The 13,735-nt window shown below is 33.1% G+C and overlaps 3 protein-coding genes and 1 long non-coding RNA gene across 6 annotated transcripts in view; all 4 read left to right on the top strand.

Moving 5' to 3' along the window:
• LOC104790027 (NAC domain-containing protein 35) overlaps nt 1–1,720 on the top strand; it is a 4,627-nt gene extending 2,907 nt beyond the window's left edge. Inside the window, exons 3-4 of one of the 2 annotated variants that reach the window (XM_010515715.2) lie at nt 1,011–1,425; nt 1,522–1,720. In XM_010515715.2, the coding sequence (XP_010514017.1) occupies nt 1,011–1,425; nt 1,522–1,679 (573 nt within the window). In that variant the 3' untranslated portion in view covers nt 1,680–1,720. Of the gene's footprint in view, nt 1–1,010 lie in introns of both variants that reach the window. The other variant, XM_010515714.2, reaches the window with a different exon arrangement.
• On the top strand, nt 3,904–6,510 carry LOC104790028 (PHD finger protein ALFIN-LIKE 6). The gene is made up of 5 exons (XM_010515716.2): nt 3,904–4,324; nt 4,511–4,543; nt 4,770–4,998; nt 5,677–5,803; nt 5,896–6,510. The coding sequence occupies exons 1-5, from the start codon at nt 4,228–4,230 to the stop codon at nt 6,166–6,168; spliced, it is 759 nt and encodes a 252-aa protein (XP_010514018.1). The 5' UTR covers nt 3,904–4,227; the 3' UTR covers nt 6,169–6,510.
• On the top strand, nt 7,238–9,890 carry LOC104790029. Of its 2 annotated transcripts, none has more exons than XR_768606.1 (2): nt 7,238–7,414; nt 9,605–9,890. It is a non-coding gene; the product is annotated as an uncharacterized LOC104790029 (long non-coding RNA). The 2 variants fall into 2 exon arrangements; XR_768607.1 differs by having other exon boundaries at nt 7,238–7,406.
• LOC104793841 lies at nt 10,478–11,506 on the top strand. The gene is made up of 2 exons (XM_010520263.1): nt 10,478–10,811; nt 10,950–11,506. The coding sequence occupies exons 1-2, from the start codon at nt 10,478–10,480 to the stop codon at nt 11,504–11,506; spliced, it is 891 nt and encodes a 296-aa protein (XP_010518565.1).

A 13,735-nucleotide genomic window follows, 5' to 3' on the forward strand; every position in this document is an offset into this window, starting at 1 on the left:
CACGTACATAAATATAATTATAACCCTAGCTAGGTGTGGTGAGGCCTTCAAAATTGAAATCAATCCCTAAACTGTTTGAATTTCTTTCTTTTTGAATTTGATTGTAGTTATTTTCTCTTTCTTTTATTAAAAAAATCTTTTATTTTGGAATTTGATTCGATAAGATCAAAATACTTGTGAATGGTCTAAATGTCAGGCGGCGTTTACGCTTAAATCTAGAAATGTTCATGCCATATGCGTGAACTCTTTAAATTACTAGCCATGGCCCATTGTTATAGTAGAATACATTAATGGATAGCTGCATACACACAGGTATCACATTCGACATTCATATATATATATATATATATATGTACCTTAATTTCTGAAGTCTTAGTTAGTTTTCTTACAGTTTATCACTTTATCACATTAATGTTTCTGCTCTTTCTCACATTCATGTCTTCGATTTAAGTTGCTCAATATTTTAAAATATAATAATTTGGCATATATGAATTTTGTATAAAGATTTCTATATACGATAATTTCAAATTTATATACATATATGTATGGAGAAGACCGGACAAGTATTTTTACGGAAAATGACAATGGACAGATAGGTACATTTTTTGGGCTCTTTCGAAATGTATGTTGTCACCAATTAAAACCATAAAAAATTACAAAATTTATATGTAAGATGTATTCATGATTCCTCATTAGATAGCTAAAACACCAGGCTTGACATAAGTCTACCAATCTAAATGCATATATATGTATTGCAAATCAACTTATACTGGTAAAATTATAATACATAGTTAAAGATATAGAAATGTTTATAAACTAATTCTTAAAATGTCAATAAGTTTATGCGCTTTTTTTCTTTTCTGGCTGATGCTAAGTTTGTGATTCTTCAATTTCAAAATCATTTCAATATACTGTCGAGAAATTTTACTTTTCCATCCCATAGTCTTTTATTTTTTTATATATTTATTGTTAGTCTATATTGACAAGGCGTTCATGTATGAATTATATAGGCTGAAATATCATTATGCCGAGTGTACAAAAGGCCAGGAGTAGAAGATCATCCATCCTTACCACGTTCTCTATCCACACGACATCACAATAACCATAACTCATCATCTCGTCAAGCCTTAAGACAACAACAACACCATTCATCGTCCTCTAATCATTCCGAGAACAACCTTAACAACAACACCAACAATCTCGAGAAGCTCTCCACGGAATATTCAGGCGACGGCAGCACCACAACCACCACAAACAGTAACTCTGACGTTACCATAGCTTTAGCCAATCAAAACATATATCGTCCAATGCCTTACGGCGCAAGCAACAACACATCGATAATCTCTACTAGTAATCAAGAAGACGATGAAGCCGCCATTGTTGACGATCTTCAAAGACTAGTTAACTACCAAATATCAGATGGAGGTAACATCAATCACCAATACTTTCAAATCGCTCAACAGTTTCACCATAATCAACAACAAAATGCTAACGCCAACGCGTTACAATTGGTTGCGGCAGCGACTACTGCTGCGGCGCTAACGCCTCGAACGCAGGCGACGCTAGCTATGAGCATGATCCCAACAGGGACGATTCCAAACAGTGCTTTGTGGGATATGTGGAATCCAATAATACCAGATGGAAACAGAGATCATTATACTATTAATCCTTTTAAGTAATTTAACTAGACCTTGATTTTAAATAATGCTGCTTTGCTATATTTATATACCCAGTTTTATAATTCTAAACATATTCGTTATAGCTATAGACTACGATTGATCATTGCGAGGCTATGTAATGGAACTGATTCCCAACATATATAGTTAATTAAGTAAGTTTTTTTTCTTCTTATGTTAAAGTTTATTTTCTTCATGCTATTTATTTATGAATATGAAGTATGACAAAGGTATCCAATCCGCATCAAAGGTATTTAACCGAACCGAAAGAAAGAAGAAATAAACTTATTTGAACACATTTTCATGTAATAAAAATGATAATTACCATATCAAAAGATTCAAATTTACCAACCTAGTGGAATTTGATTTTGTTCGTTCCAATTTAAAATTTCATAAATAAAAATTTTGAAATCTTTCTGTCGTCTATTTATTACTAACTAAAATTCATGTGGCATTGTCGTTTACATTAGATCCAAAGTGTTAATTACCTGATAGTGCGACTTTATAGTTTAACTTCAATCGGCTAACTCTTAATAATTCAACAAAACTGATTATAAGATAGAAATATAAAAGGACGCTAGCCAGTTTTTGTCTTCGTGAGTATAATAAGAATAGTTAGGGTTTGACGGGAAAATAAATAAACATAGGACGTACAAATTTGGTGAGAGCAGGTTGTTCCCGTGATATGGTAAGCTATAGGACCAGCATGAATAGTCGTCAGTTTATACAGTATCAATTTTTGTTAATCTTTTAAATGTATATTGTTTATTTGAACTATATATGGGCATGTGCGATTAATATAAACCACCTCTGATATCTCACTTTCTTCCCACTAAGAAACAATCAGATATTAAGAAGTTGGTTTTGGTTCCGATGCTAAAGAATATGAATTAAAACGTCATGAATTTTTGGTAACATTTTTACGAAAAACATTAATAAATTGATGTGTGTCCGAATTACACTTGGTCCATTTCTTACATGTAGAGAAACACACACATCATTTTATTAGAATGTAATTATAGTGTTTTCGTTTTCCCTTATCTTGATATTTTAACCTTACGAATGATCTGTTTCTTGTAGAATCGTGAAAATTGAGAAAAAACAAATAAAAGAATACGATGATGATAGTTCAAATTCAAAACTTGAAGATTTCAAATCTCATTCCACTAGGTTGCTGCCACAAAAAGTCCATTACTCTTTAATGGGCTAGACATGCTATCTCTATAACAATTCAAAAATGGGCCTGAATTGAAATATCTGGTCTGTTTCGGTTTAGATTGCTTGCCTGTTCAGCCTTGAACTTTTTTTTTCTTTTTTTTTTTTCTTTTGTTTAAATTTTATTAGAAAGGAAAATTTAAAACAAATTGGAAAAGAACCAAATTATCGATTAACTTCGATTCCTCTGCCTACTTTTTATTAGTTTAGATTCAAAATTTTTTTTAAAAAAATCTTAAACCTAATATAAATATATTTATATATAAGTTTTATAAATCTTTAAGATATATACGCAAACAATGTTTCTCGTGATCGAATCTTTAAGATATATACGCAAATAATGTTTCTCGTGATCGAATTTTTAAGATATATACGCAAACAATGTTTCTTGTGATCGAGTCTTTAAGATATATACGCAAACAATGTTTCTCGTGATCACTTTTATTTTTGTTGATAATTCTCGTGATCAGCTTTTATTATAAAGTTAATGACAAAAAAATATTCTTTAAGATATATTTGTTTGCGTGACACTAGATCATATTTTTGAGTCGTAATAATTAGCGATCAAATGTTACGATTCAGTAACGACAAAAGAATAATACTATAATATCAAAAATATATATAAGTTAAGAAAATAAAAAAAATTATATAAAACAAAATAAATAAAAATAATCAAAATTAACTAAAATTAATAAATTAAAATACAAATAAATAAACTTATAAAAATTATGCCAAGTCTATTAAACTAGTTAATGCTAATCTAATTAAATTAGCTTCTAAATAGATGAATTATACTCAAATTGAATCAGATTCTAAATTTATTAATTATAAATAAATTTAAGTAAATATAAGAAAGAATTAAATATTACATTAATTATTTTCTATTATTTATTGTCAATTTTAGGTTTCATAATGTATATGTAATTTAGGATATGTAGACCAGAATTAATAAAATGAATTTTATATTAACACGTAAATAATAAAATACACAAAGTTGTCTTTATTTATTTAAGTTCACAGCCCCCAAAATTGTCATTGATCGGTCCCTTTTGTTTTTTGTTTTCTCGTTTTAGGGTTTCTTCTTCTTTTTCTCAATTTCACCCAAATTAAATCTTTCTTCAGAGAGAGAGATTTACAAAAATTTAATTTCCCCAAATCCGAAACCCAAAAAATTTATTTCTTTCCTTCTGGGTTTTGTTTTCTTCTTCTTCTTCTTCTTCTCGATTCTTTCAAAACATTCGTCCTCAGATTCTGATTTTGACCGGAGAAATTCATATTCTCCGGCGACTCTGAAGCTATAATAAATCCAATTCTCCGGCGACATCGTCTGTGAAACATGGAGGGAATCACTCATCCTATACCTCGTACTGTTGAAGAGGTCTTTAGCGACTTCAGAGGTCGACGAGCTGGTCTTATTAAAGCCCTCACTAACGGTGTGTTTTCTCTCTCTCTCTCTCTCTCTCTCTCTCTCTCTCTCTCTCTCTCTCTCTCTCTCTCTCACTCCGTTCTATCTTCTTCTTTGTCCGATTCTGTTTTATAAATAAAAATCCTGTTTTTATGGGGTTTTTTGTTATTTTCGTGAGATTTGACGATTCTGGGTTTTGTGTTTTTGTATGCAGATATGGTGAAGTTTTACCAAACGTGTGATCCTGGTGAGTTATTTCTTCACCAGTGTTATATATATTATTAGTCTTGCTTAGCTTCAAATTGTGTTTAAATCTCTCTATTGGGTTAGCTTCAAATTGTGTTTAAATCTCTCTATTGGGTTAGCTTCAAAATTGATTATTATATCCTTTCATTGATCTTCCACATATTATTAGCATTAAAGATTTGAGTTGTGTGGTTCCTCTTAAAGTTTGTTCATTCTTGTTTATGCAGAGAAGGAGAACTTGTGTCTCTATGGGCTTCCTAATGAGACATGGGAGGTTAATCTCCCCGTCGAGGAAGTTCCTCCTGAGCTTCCTGAACCAGCTTTAGGCATCAATTTCGCTAGAGATGGCATGCAAGAAAAGGACTGGGTTTCTTTGGTTGCAGTTCACAGCGATTCTTGGCTTCTTTCTGTTGCATTTTACTTTGGTGCACGTTTTGGATTTGGTAAGAACGAGAGGTAAGATTCTTTCTTCAACAGCCTCAGTCTCTCGAGGGTTTCAACTGTGTTGTGATACTATAATATAGGATATGTGGTAAGGTTATGATGACCAATTTAGCATCTGCATGTTTAGTCTCTTGGTGCGTGTTAATAACAATCTCTCTGTCTCGCTTTGTTTTTAACTCAATTGATCTTGTTCTATGGGTTGGGTTCTGTTAAAATCTTATTGCAAGTGGTTTTCCGTTTCTGCATTTTGCTTCATGAGACAGAATTGAAGGGACAAGTGTTATGAATCACCCCAAACTGGATCAATGTTATTGAGATATATATTGGATTCAGGTCAAGAGATGTGATTTGTGCCTCAAATTCTGATTAGTATTTCCTGTGTTAGTCTAGTGCAGGATCACTGTTATTTGGCCTAGGCAGTTTGCACTGAATTGTAGCTTTGCAACACTCATTGAATCAGTTAGCTAATAAATTAAGTTAAAGGAAGTTTAAGCAGAATGAGTTGGGGATTCTGAATTTTTATATTGAAACGGAAGTTTGAGCTGAATGAGTTGGGGATTATGGATTTTTCTTGGGGTTTGATCATGAATCAAAGTCTCTGTATGTGTGGTTCTATTGGAATTAAGTTTGTTAGAGCAGTTTGGTTATTACTTGCCTTTCAGCTTATGCAATGAACCGATTCTTTTTCAGGAAGAGGCTGTTCCAGATGATTAACGAGCTGCCAACCATCTTCGAAGTTGTGACCGGCAATGCAAAGCAGTCCAAGGAACTATCTGGTAACAACAACAATAGCAAAAGCAAATCTAGTGGCGTCAAGGTATCTCTTCTGTTTCTCAATTTTGTTTATGAAATATATGTATCTGTGTCTCTCTTCTAAATTCTTATCTCTTTGTAATTCCTCTTACGCAGTCTCGCCAAACGGAATCTGTCACAAAGGTTGCAAAGATGCCATCGCCACCACCAAAAGATGACGATGAAAGTGAAGACGAGGAAGAAGACGATGAACAAGGTGCTGTTTGTGGCGCTTGTGGAGACAGCTACGGTACAGATGAGTTCTGGATTTGCTGCGATGCATGTGAGAAATGGTTCCATGGGAAATGTGTGAAGATAACACCTGCAAAAGCAGAAAACATCAAGCATTACAAATGCCCAAGCTGCAGTAACAAGAGATCCAGACCTTGAAGTTCAATAATCAAATTGAAAAAGGTAAACCGAGTTAGGAGAAAATTGTGAAAGAAGGACATGAAGGCTCCCAGTTTATAAGAAATTGCCAGTAAAAGGGACTTAGAAGATGTAAGAAGGTTAAAAAATAAGATACTTCTTTTTTACTCTGTTTGCTTAGTCTTTTATTGTGGGTTTAAGACTATTTATAATTTGTTTATGTCTTTTCATTTCTTCTTTTTTTTTTTGGATTTTTTGTTGTTGTTAATGTTAATTCTACTAGTACTAAATTGTTTGGTCTGTTTAAGATATTATTTTAGTTTGATCAGTAATTTGCAAAAATTGTGAAACTGTTATGTGGTTTTTTTTGTAGTTTTAAACATCTTTTATCTCATACTCTTGTGTACCAATATCTTGTTGTGTGTTGATTGTTGAGAACTTGAAAGTATTTTACACGACAGAATGAAGTTGACAGATTCTGACAGCCCAAAACTAAATTACTTGACTAGGTCAATTTTAGCAAAATGTTAGACAATGATTTGTGTTTCGGTAAGCTTTATTTATGCTACTGTCATTATCATCACAAGAAGTAAAGACTATCTAGAGACAGGGTCACAGGGGCCTCCCAGTATCTAACAAAACCGTTGCAAGTGCTTTTTTTTTTTTTTTTTTTTTTTTTTTTTTTTTTTTTTTTTTTTTTTTTTTTTTTNCTTTATTATTAAGCCATATCAAACATAGCCATTACAAGCAGATCAAAAGCATTAACCGTTGCAAGTGCTTTTATTAGGCCTTTTTTTTGTTTTGTTTTATGTTAATGTTTGCATGCAAACTATAAGACTGTCCTCATTGGTGATCCTTAGTTGTTTCTAAGGTAATTTCTTAGTTACAGAAATTAATTAAAAATGAAAGAGAAGGAAAGAAAAGAAGGAAACGTTTCTAATATTAGGACCACAAGAAACGTTTCTTCGATGACAGGTGGCGCAATATCATTGGTTTTAGGGGTAAAATCAATTGATGGGGTAAATTTTTTTTGGCCTTTTTCTTTCATTTGCGAGTTCTCTCTTCTATCTCTCTCTTCTATCCCTCTCTCTCTCTGCGACAGAAATGGCGATTTGTTTCCTTCTCTTCCAATTGATTTCCACATCTGATTCTCAATGGTTTCGCCGTCGATTTGGTGTTGAGTTTCCGCTGAAGCAGACGCAAGGAGATTCCAGTGTAGATCGATCGATCTATTAGTCAGAGTGTTGAACTCTGGATTGGTGAGATGGTTGGTTGATTCTGAGATTTTGTGTTTGTTTTATGAGTCTTATGAGTTGATCTCTGGAATAGTCAGAGTGCTTTATGAGTTATAGTTTCTGAGTTTGGGATATGTATATGACTTTGTTTTTAGAGCCTTGTTTTATTTGGTTTGATTCTGAAATTGTTCTTTCATACTGAGTTATAGTTTGTAAAAGAACAAGGAACAACACATAAGAGGTAAATATAGAGTCCTTTCATTTCTCAGTAAATCTTGCTTGTGTTTCGGATTGAAGTGTGTTTTGCTTGTGTCTCGGATTGAATTGTGTCTTGCTTGTGTCTCAGATTGAATTGGTACTTATCTTCTCTCTCAGTAATTGGTTGTTGGTTGTTGTGTCTTTAATGGATGTCTTTACACAGTTGGTATTAAGACTCATGTACTTGTATTCATTCATTGTGTATTTGGTGTTAGTTTCATTACTAACACCCGACTTGTTTCTTTTAGTTGAGTTCAAGCAAGTCACAATTAAGGAGAAAACGAACCAACCATTCAACCAACCCAAAGAGATAAATCTACTCATAACTGCTTATGTTTTGAATGTTAAATTGGGTAGATAGGTAAAGAGTAATATTGATTCAGAATTGGTGTGTGATAAATGTAGTTGTTCGGATATAAACAAATTGATTGCTTTGTTTGTTTGGTAGTATCTATTTTGAGGTAGTGAGTTATAGTATGACTATTTATTTGGGCTCCTATGGTGTACTTCTTTGTGACTAGGTTGTCATTATTCTTAATTGGTGGTTGTTCTCTCATTAATGGATGTGACTAGGTTGTGTATTCATTGTGTGTTTGGTGTTGAAAATTAAATGTAACTTCAGTTAAAGTTTAAAACTGGCCAAAATATTTCACCTTATAAACTGGCCAAAATACTTCACCATATCTTCTAACCAAAAACCCTTCTTCTTTTCTTTCTATATCTCTCCAAATTCCATTTACTATTATGGAGTCTGACCATGGTCTAAATCAGTCCACAAATTTTATGGGACTTATGAATAGTCAGCAGGGGGGTGGCTATCCTCAAACCATTTCTTTTGATTCCCTCTATCCAACTATACCATTTCTGTCGTCCCAAGTTCCTCTCTTTAGTTCCCAAGTCAGTTCCGCGCCTTCCGAAAGTGAAGACACACCTGCAAGTCGTAGGGGAAGAAAGAAATGGACACCTTCTGATGACCGGATTCTCATAAGCGGCTGGTTAAACAAGAGCAAGGATGTTGTGGTAGGTAATGATCAGAAGGGTGGAACCTTCTGGAAAAGGGTTGCTGATTATTTTTCAGAAAGTACACTTTCTGATGACAATGAGAAGATATGGCCAATTCAGTGTAAACAAAGATGGGCTAAGATTGGTGATATGGTCGGCAAGTTTTGTGTAACATATGCTGCTGCTGTGAGGGCTAAAGCTAGTGGGCAGAATGAGGATGATATAATGAAGCTATCTTATGAGATGTACTACAACATTTACCAGAAAAAATTCATTCTTGAGCATTGTTGGTTAGAGTTACACTATGACCAGAAATGGTGTGAGTTACTTAATGGTAAAGCCCCTGAAGTGAGCAACAAGAGAAGACTCTTTGATGATCCTGCACAATCTTCAGCTTCTCAGACCTGTGGTAACATAGATGAGCCAACCAACAAAAGACTTTCTGGTAGAGACGCTAGTAAGGCCAAACAGAGGAAGACACATGCAGAAGCGAAGGAAGGGAAGGCTTTGAAGGAGTGCCAAAGCATGTGGGAAATTAAAAAGGAAGACTTGCGTCTGAAAGAGAGATTGTCAAAAATGCAAATTCTTGACAGTTTGCTGGCCAAAAAGGGACCTCTTACTCAGAAAGAAGAAGCTATAAAAGAGAAGATGCTTGACTTAGTGGATGATTAGTTTTAGGACATAAACATTGAGAAGCTGTCCTTTATTTCCGGTCATGTTATGTATTGTTCTACTTTTAGGTCATTGTCTTTTGAGTCTGTTGAGTCCTGTTTGAACCCTTTATTTCCGGTCATGTTATGTATTGTTCTACAGAGTACTACTCAGATTTATGTAATGTCTACTTATAAGTTGATGTGTTTATCTACTTTTGTGTACTTCTTTCTTTTAAAAATTCTGATGCTTTTGTTAACTTGTTAATTGTCTGATGCTTTTGTTAACTTGTTAATTGTAATGGTTATCAGGTTCAGGAACTATAGCAAGGTTGCGGTGATGGAGGAGATGAGAGCTTCTGAAACAAACTATAGCAAGGTTGCATCAAAGGTAGATACTCTTACTCACTATGAAACCGAATCACAAGATCAACAAGCTAGAGAAGCTTGTTGCTGAGTTGAGGACGAAGAACAGATTGCATCGGCTATAATGATTTTTTGTTCAAGAACTATTTGTGTTCACATGTTCACATATGAAACTATATCACTATGAAACTATAGCAAGGTTGCATCGGCTATAATGATTTTTTTCTGACTATGTGATCCGCTTTTGTTCAAGAACTATTTGTGTTCACATGTTCACATATCACATGAGTTTGGTTTTTTCCTCCACAAGAATACAACAAAGATCACAAGATATACAACAAGGATCACAAGATATATGAAAACAAATAAGTAACACAAAAATACAACATATATAAACACAACAAAGTCTCACGGGAAATTTAACAAAAGAATCACAAGATACACATTCTCTTCTGTATATAGCACATTTCTTAAACTCATTCACCATATACCACATCTCTTCAAGTCATTCAAAATTCTCTTCTCAAAATTCTCTTCTCTTGACATCAAATATATTTTTTCTTTTCCTATATTTATTTTCAATGGGTTCTTCTTCTCATTCCCATTTTAATTTTGCAAGGGATGATGATCCAAATTTTGAGTCCCATTTTGCTGAAATGTTTGATAACCATGATCTTAATGGAGAAGCGTATGAGAAAAAAAAAACGTGATTTCATTGAAAGAAATCGGGAAGAAGGCCACAACCGTTTGTGGAATGATTATTTCAGTGAATCTCCGACATACCCTCCCCATATATTCCGACGACGTTTTAGAATGAACATGCCATTATTCTTGCGTATTGTCGACCGTCTTACTGCAGAAGATCCTTACTTCCGACAAAGAAAAGATGCCACCGGAAGACTTGGCCTATCCCCGATCCAAAAATGTACTGCAGCAATTAGGCTACTGGCATATGGTGGCGGGTGTGATACGGTGGACGAAGATGTCCGACTTGGTGAAACTACTGCTCGTTTATGTTTGCAACATTTTGTCACTGGAGTTATCAATTTCTTTGGCGACGAATACCTAAGAAGACCCATACCAGAAGATCTTCAAAGATTACTCTATGTTGCAGAAGAACGTGGATTTCCCGGGATGGTTGGAAGCATCGATTGTATGCATTGAGTTTGGAAGAATTACCCCACAGCTTGGAAAGGCATGTATGCACGAGGATCCGGAAAACCAACAATTGTTTTAGAGGCGGTCGCGTCATATGATCTCTGGATATGGCACGCCTTTTTTGGATCTCCAGGTACTTTTAACGATCTTAATGTTCTTGATCGATCTCTCGTTTTTGATAAAATACTTTATGGTCAAGCTCCACAAGTTACCTACTACGTTAACGGCAGAGAGTACAATTTGACTTACTATCTGACAGACGGTATTTATCCGAACTGGGCAACTTTTATTCAATCCATACCACTACCACAGAGTCCGAAAGCATCTTTATTTGTTGAACGCCAAGAAGGTGTCCGAAAAGATGTTGAGCGTGCCTTCGGTGTCCTACAAGCTAGATTCACCGTAATTAAAAATCCATATCTTTTATGGGATAAAGATAAAGTCGGATTGATTATGAGGGCTTGTATCATACTCCACAATATGATTGTTGAAAATGAACGAGATGAATACACTCAAGCTAACGTTTCTGATTTCCCACAAGGAGATGATGTGGATCTTTCATATTCTATCGATATGGCTTCAAATATCAGCAATGTGCTGCATGGTCAAATAATAATTCGTGATAGAGAAGTGCATGACCAATTGAAGCATGATTTAGTTGAACATTTATGGACTAAATTTGGAGATTAAATATGTTTCATGTTTAATTAAATATGTTTCTATGTTTTATTTCATGTTGTGTGTTATGGTTTTATTTTTTAATGTTTTGTGTTTTAATTTTAAATGTTGTATTTTATTTTATGTTTTTATTATTTAAATATGTTTCTATGTTTTATAAAATAATTTTAAATATTTTAAGTTAGTATTTATTATTTAAATAGTAAGAAACACCTTAAATTGGTTTATCAATAATCAACAAAATTTTCCTTTTCTCTTAACAAAGTTTCTTCTTCCGTTTTATTATTAAAAATTGCCTTAAAAAACAACTAAGGATCACATTAACGAGGATAGTCTAAAAGCATTATTTAAAGAACCCCAACCTTTTGCCAAAAAAAAAAAAGAACCCAACCTATATAAGTAAGCCATAAGCTTTCTTTAATGCAAATTCTAAATAAACTCAAATAAGTAAACAAACTTGTCATCTGCGGATATATTTCGTGTTGTTAATATATGTTTGGTAATATCAGTACTGTATCGATCAATGTCAATGTATTCATTCTCATTTAATAAAGCTTTGAGCCAAATCAAGATGACAATAATAGAAACAGGGACCAAAATTAATCCGTTGAACCACAATTTTTTGGTAGTGGATATATTTTTCGTTTCTGTTACTAAGTACCGTACGACTAGATTTTAATATTAAAAAAAAGCTCACCTGCAAACCTAAAATATAAGTTACAACTTACAATTAGTTGAATTTTGTTCCAAATTTGGTATGAAGACGAATCAAACTATACCCAAAATATTGATGTAAAAAAAGAAGAAAAAAAAAAACAAAACAAAAAAAACCCAAAACATAAAGCATTGTAGTGGATATATATGTTTGATATTCAAAAGCTAACTGTACTATGATTATATAAGATTTTGTTATTAGAATTTATCGGATTTCAGACGCTCTTAAAATTGTGGTATATTCTTGTCGTCGTCGTCGTCCAATCTAGGATTTGTCTATTAAGATAGTGAAATTGCATGTTATTTTCTTCTTTGTAAACCTGCACGTGGGATGTATCTAATATTCTTGTGGCTTACCAAAAATATAATAACTTGTCTTCTTATAAGAATTAAGAGATCGAGTCTCCAAAGTCCAACTCCATATTTTTGGTAATGATGCTATAAAAAAAATATGATATATATGTGAAGTGAAACTACGTACGGCGCATTATCCTTGTAGATCGAGTTGACAAAAAGAAGAAATTGTTATAATTAGATTGCAATAATTGGGATTTAAGACATGGTTTGTAAGTGGTGAATTATCAATGTGTACGTCCACATGATTTTCCATCTAATCCGTTTATAAACTTTCTAATGTTTGACCAAATCATTGAAAATTAGCTCAAACTTTACCTTAGGTTAGTTACGTAACGTTATTAGTAATTTGCTCTGGTGGTCACAATTATATATCAGTTACAGACAGTATATTTAATATTAATATTTTGGATTTAATATAGATTACGTTATCAGAAATGTTACCCTTATTTTTGCATTTTTTTTTGCATCAAAACTGTTCCTTAAATTAATAAAGCATTTCGTTTTCCTCTATGCACGTAGAGATCGACATGAAGTAACAAGGGTACTTTATGAATAACAACAACTGTCGTCAGAAACAATAAAACGGAATCAAAACAAGAATAGTAGTAAAATACTAATAGTATCAACAAATAGTCATGTGGATTACATTTTCTTCGGCGTATACAACGGACCAAACATTGAAACAGCTAGCACATTAGATTTTTACAGTAACGACATTTGTCAGTGCAAAAGACTCGGGGATTTTTTTTTTTTTAGACTCAGGGCTTTCATTGCTCATATATATCAATTACCGAATTTATTTGGTTCCATATCGTAGGTTATGGACAATTGTACGTACAGTTAGCTAGAAAATCCCATACTTGTATCGGAATGTGGAATTATGATCAGAAGACAGAAACTAACATTTGTAGTTAATATGAAATGAGCATACAAGTTGTTGAAGCTATGACAAACTAATGTTGCAAGATTTTTTTATTTATTTAGTTTAATTATGTTTTTCGACTGCAAGTTGTTTTGATTACAAATACAAGGAGGACTAGGTTAGGTTTTATGAGAAACCCTCTAATCTTTAAGTAAGTTTTTGAGTGCTTATTAACAACCGTGGAGTTTTATTGATATATATATATATATATATATATATATATATATATATATATATATATATATATA

The sequence above is a fragment of the Camelina sativa genome, chromosome 6 (assembly GCF_000633955.1).
Source record: "Camelina sativa cultivar DH55 chromosome 6, Cs, whole genome shotgun sequence".
Lineage (NCBI taxonomy): Eukaryota > Viridiplantae > Streptophyta > Magnoliopsida > Brassicales > Brassicaceae > Camelina > Camelina sativa.

What these genes read in the sequence shown, in the direction of transcription:
- LOC104790028 (XM_010515716.2), top strand. Translation starts at nt 4,228, where the DNA reads ATGGAGGGAATCACTCATCCTATACCTCGTACTGTTGAAGAGGTCTTT. An exon ending in TATTAAAGCCCTCACTAACG is followed by an intron (nt 4,325 to 4,510) that starts GTGTGTTTTCTC and finishes TTTTGTATGCAG; the next exon opens with ATATGGTGAAGTTTTACCAA. An exon ending in GCAAATCTAGTGGCGTCAAG is followed by an intron (nt 5,804 to 5,895) that starts GTATCTCTTCTG and finishes CCTCTTACGCAG; the next exon opens with TCTCGCCAAACGGAATCTGT.
- LOC104793841 (XM_010520263.1), top strand. Translation starts at nt 10,478, where the DNA reads ATGCCATTATTCTTGCGTATTGTCGACCGTCTTACTGCAGAAGATCCT. An exon ending in GATGGTTGGAAGCATCGATT is followed by an intron (nt 10,812 to 10,949) that starts GTATGCATTGAG and finishes TTGGATCTCCAG; the next exon opens with GTACTTTTAACGATCTTAAT.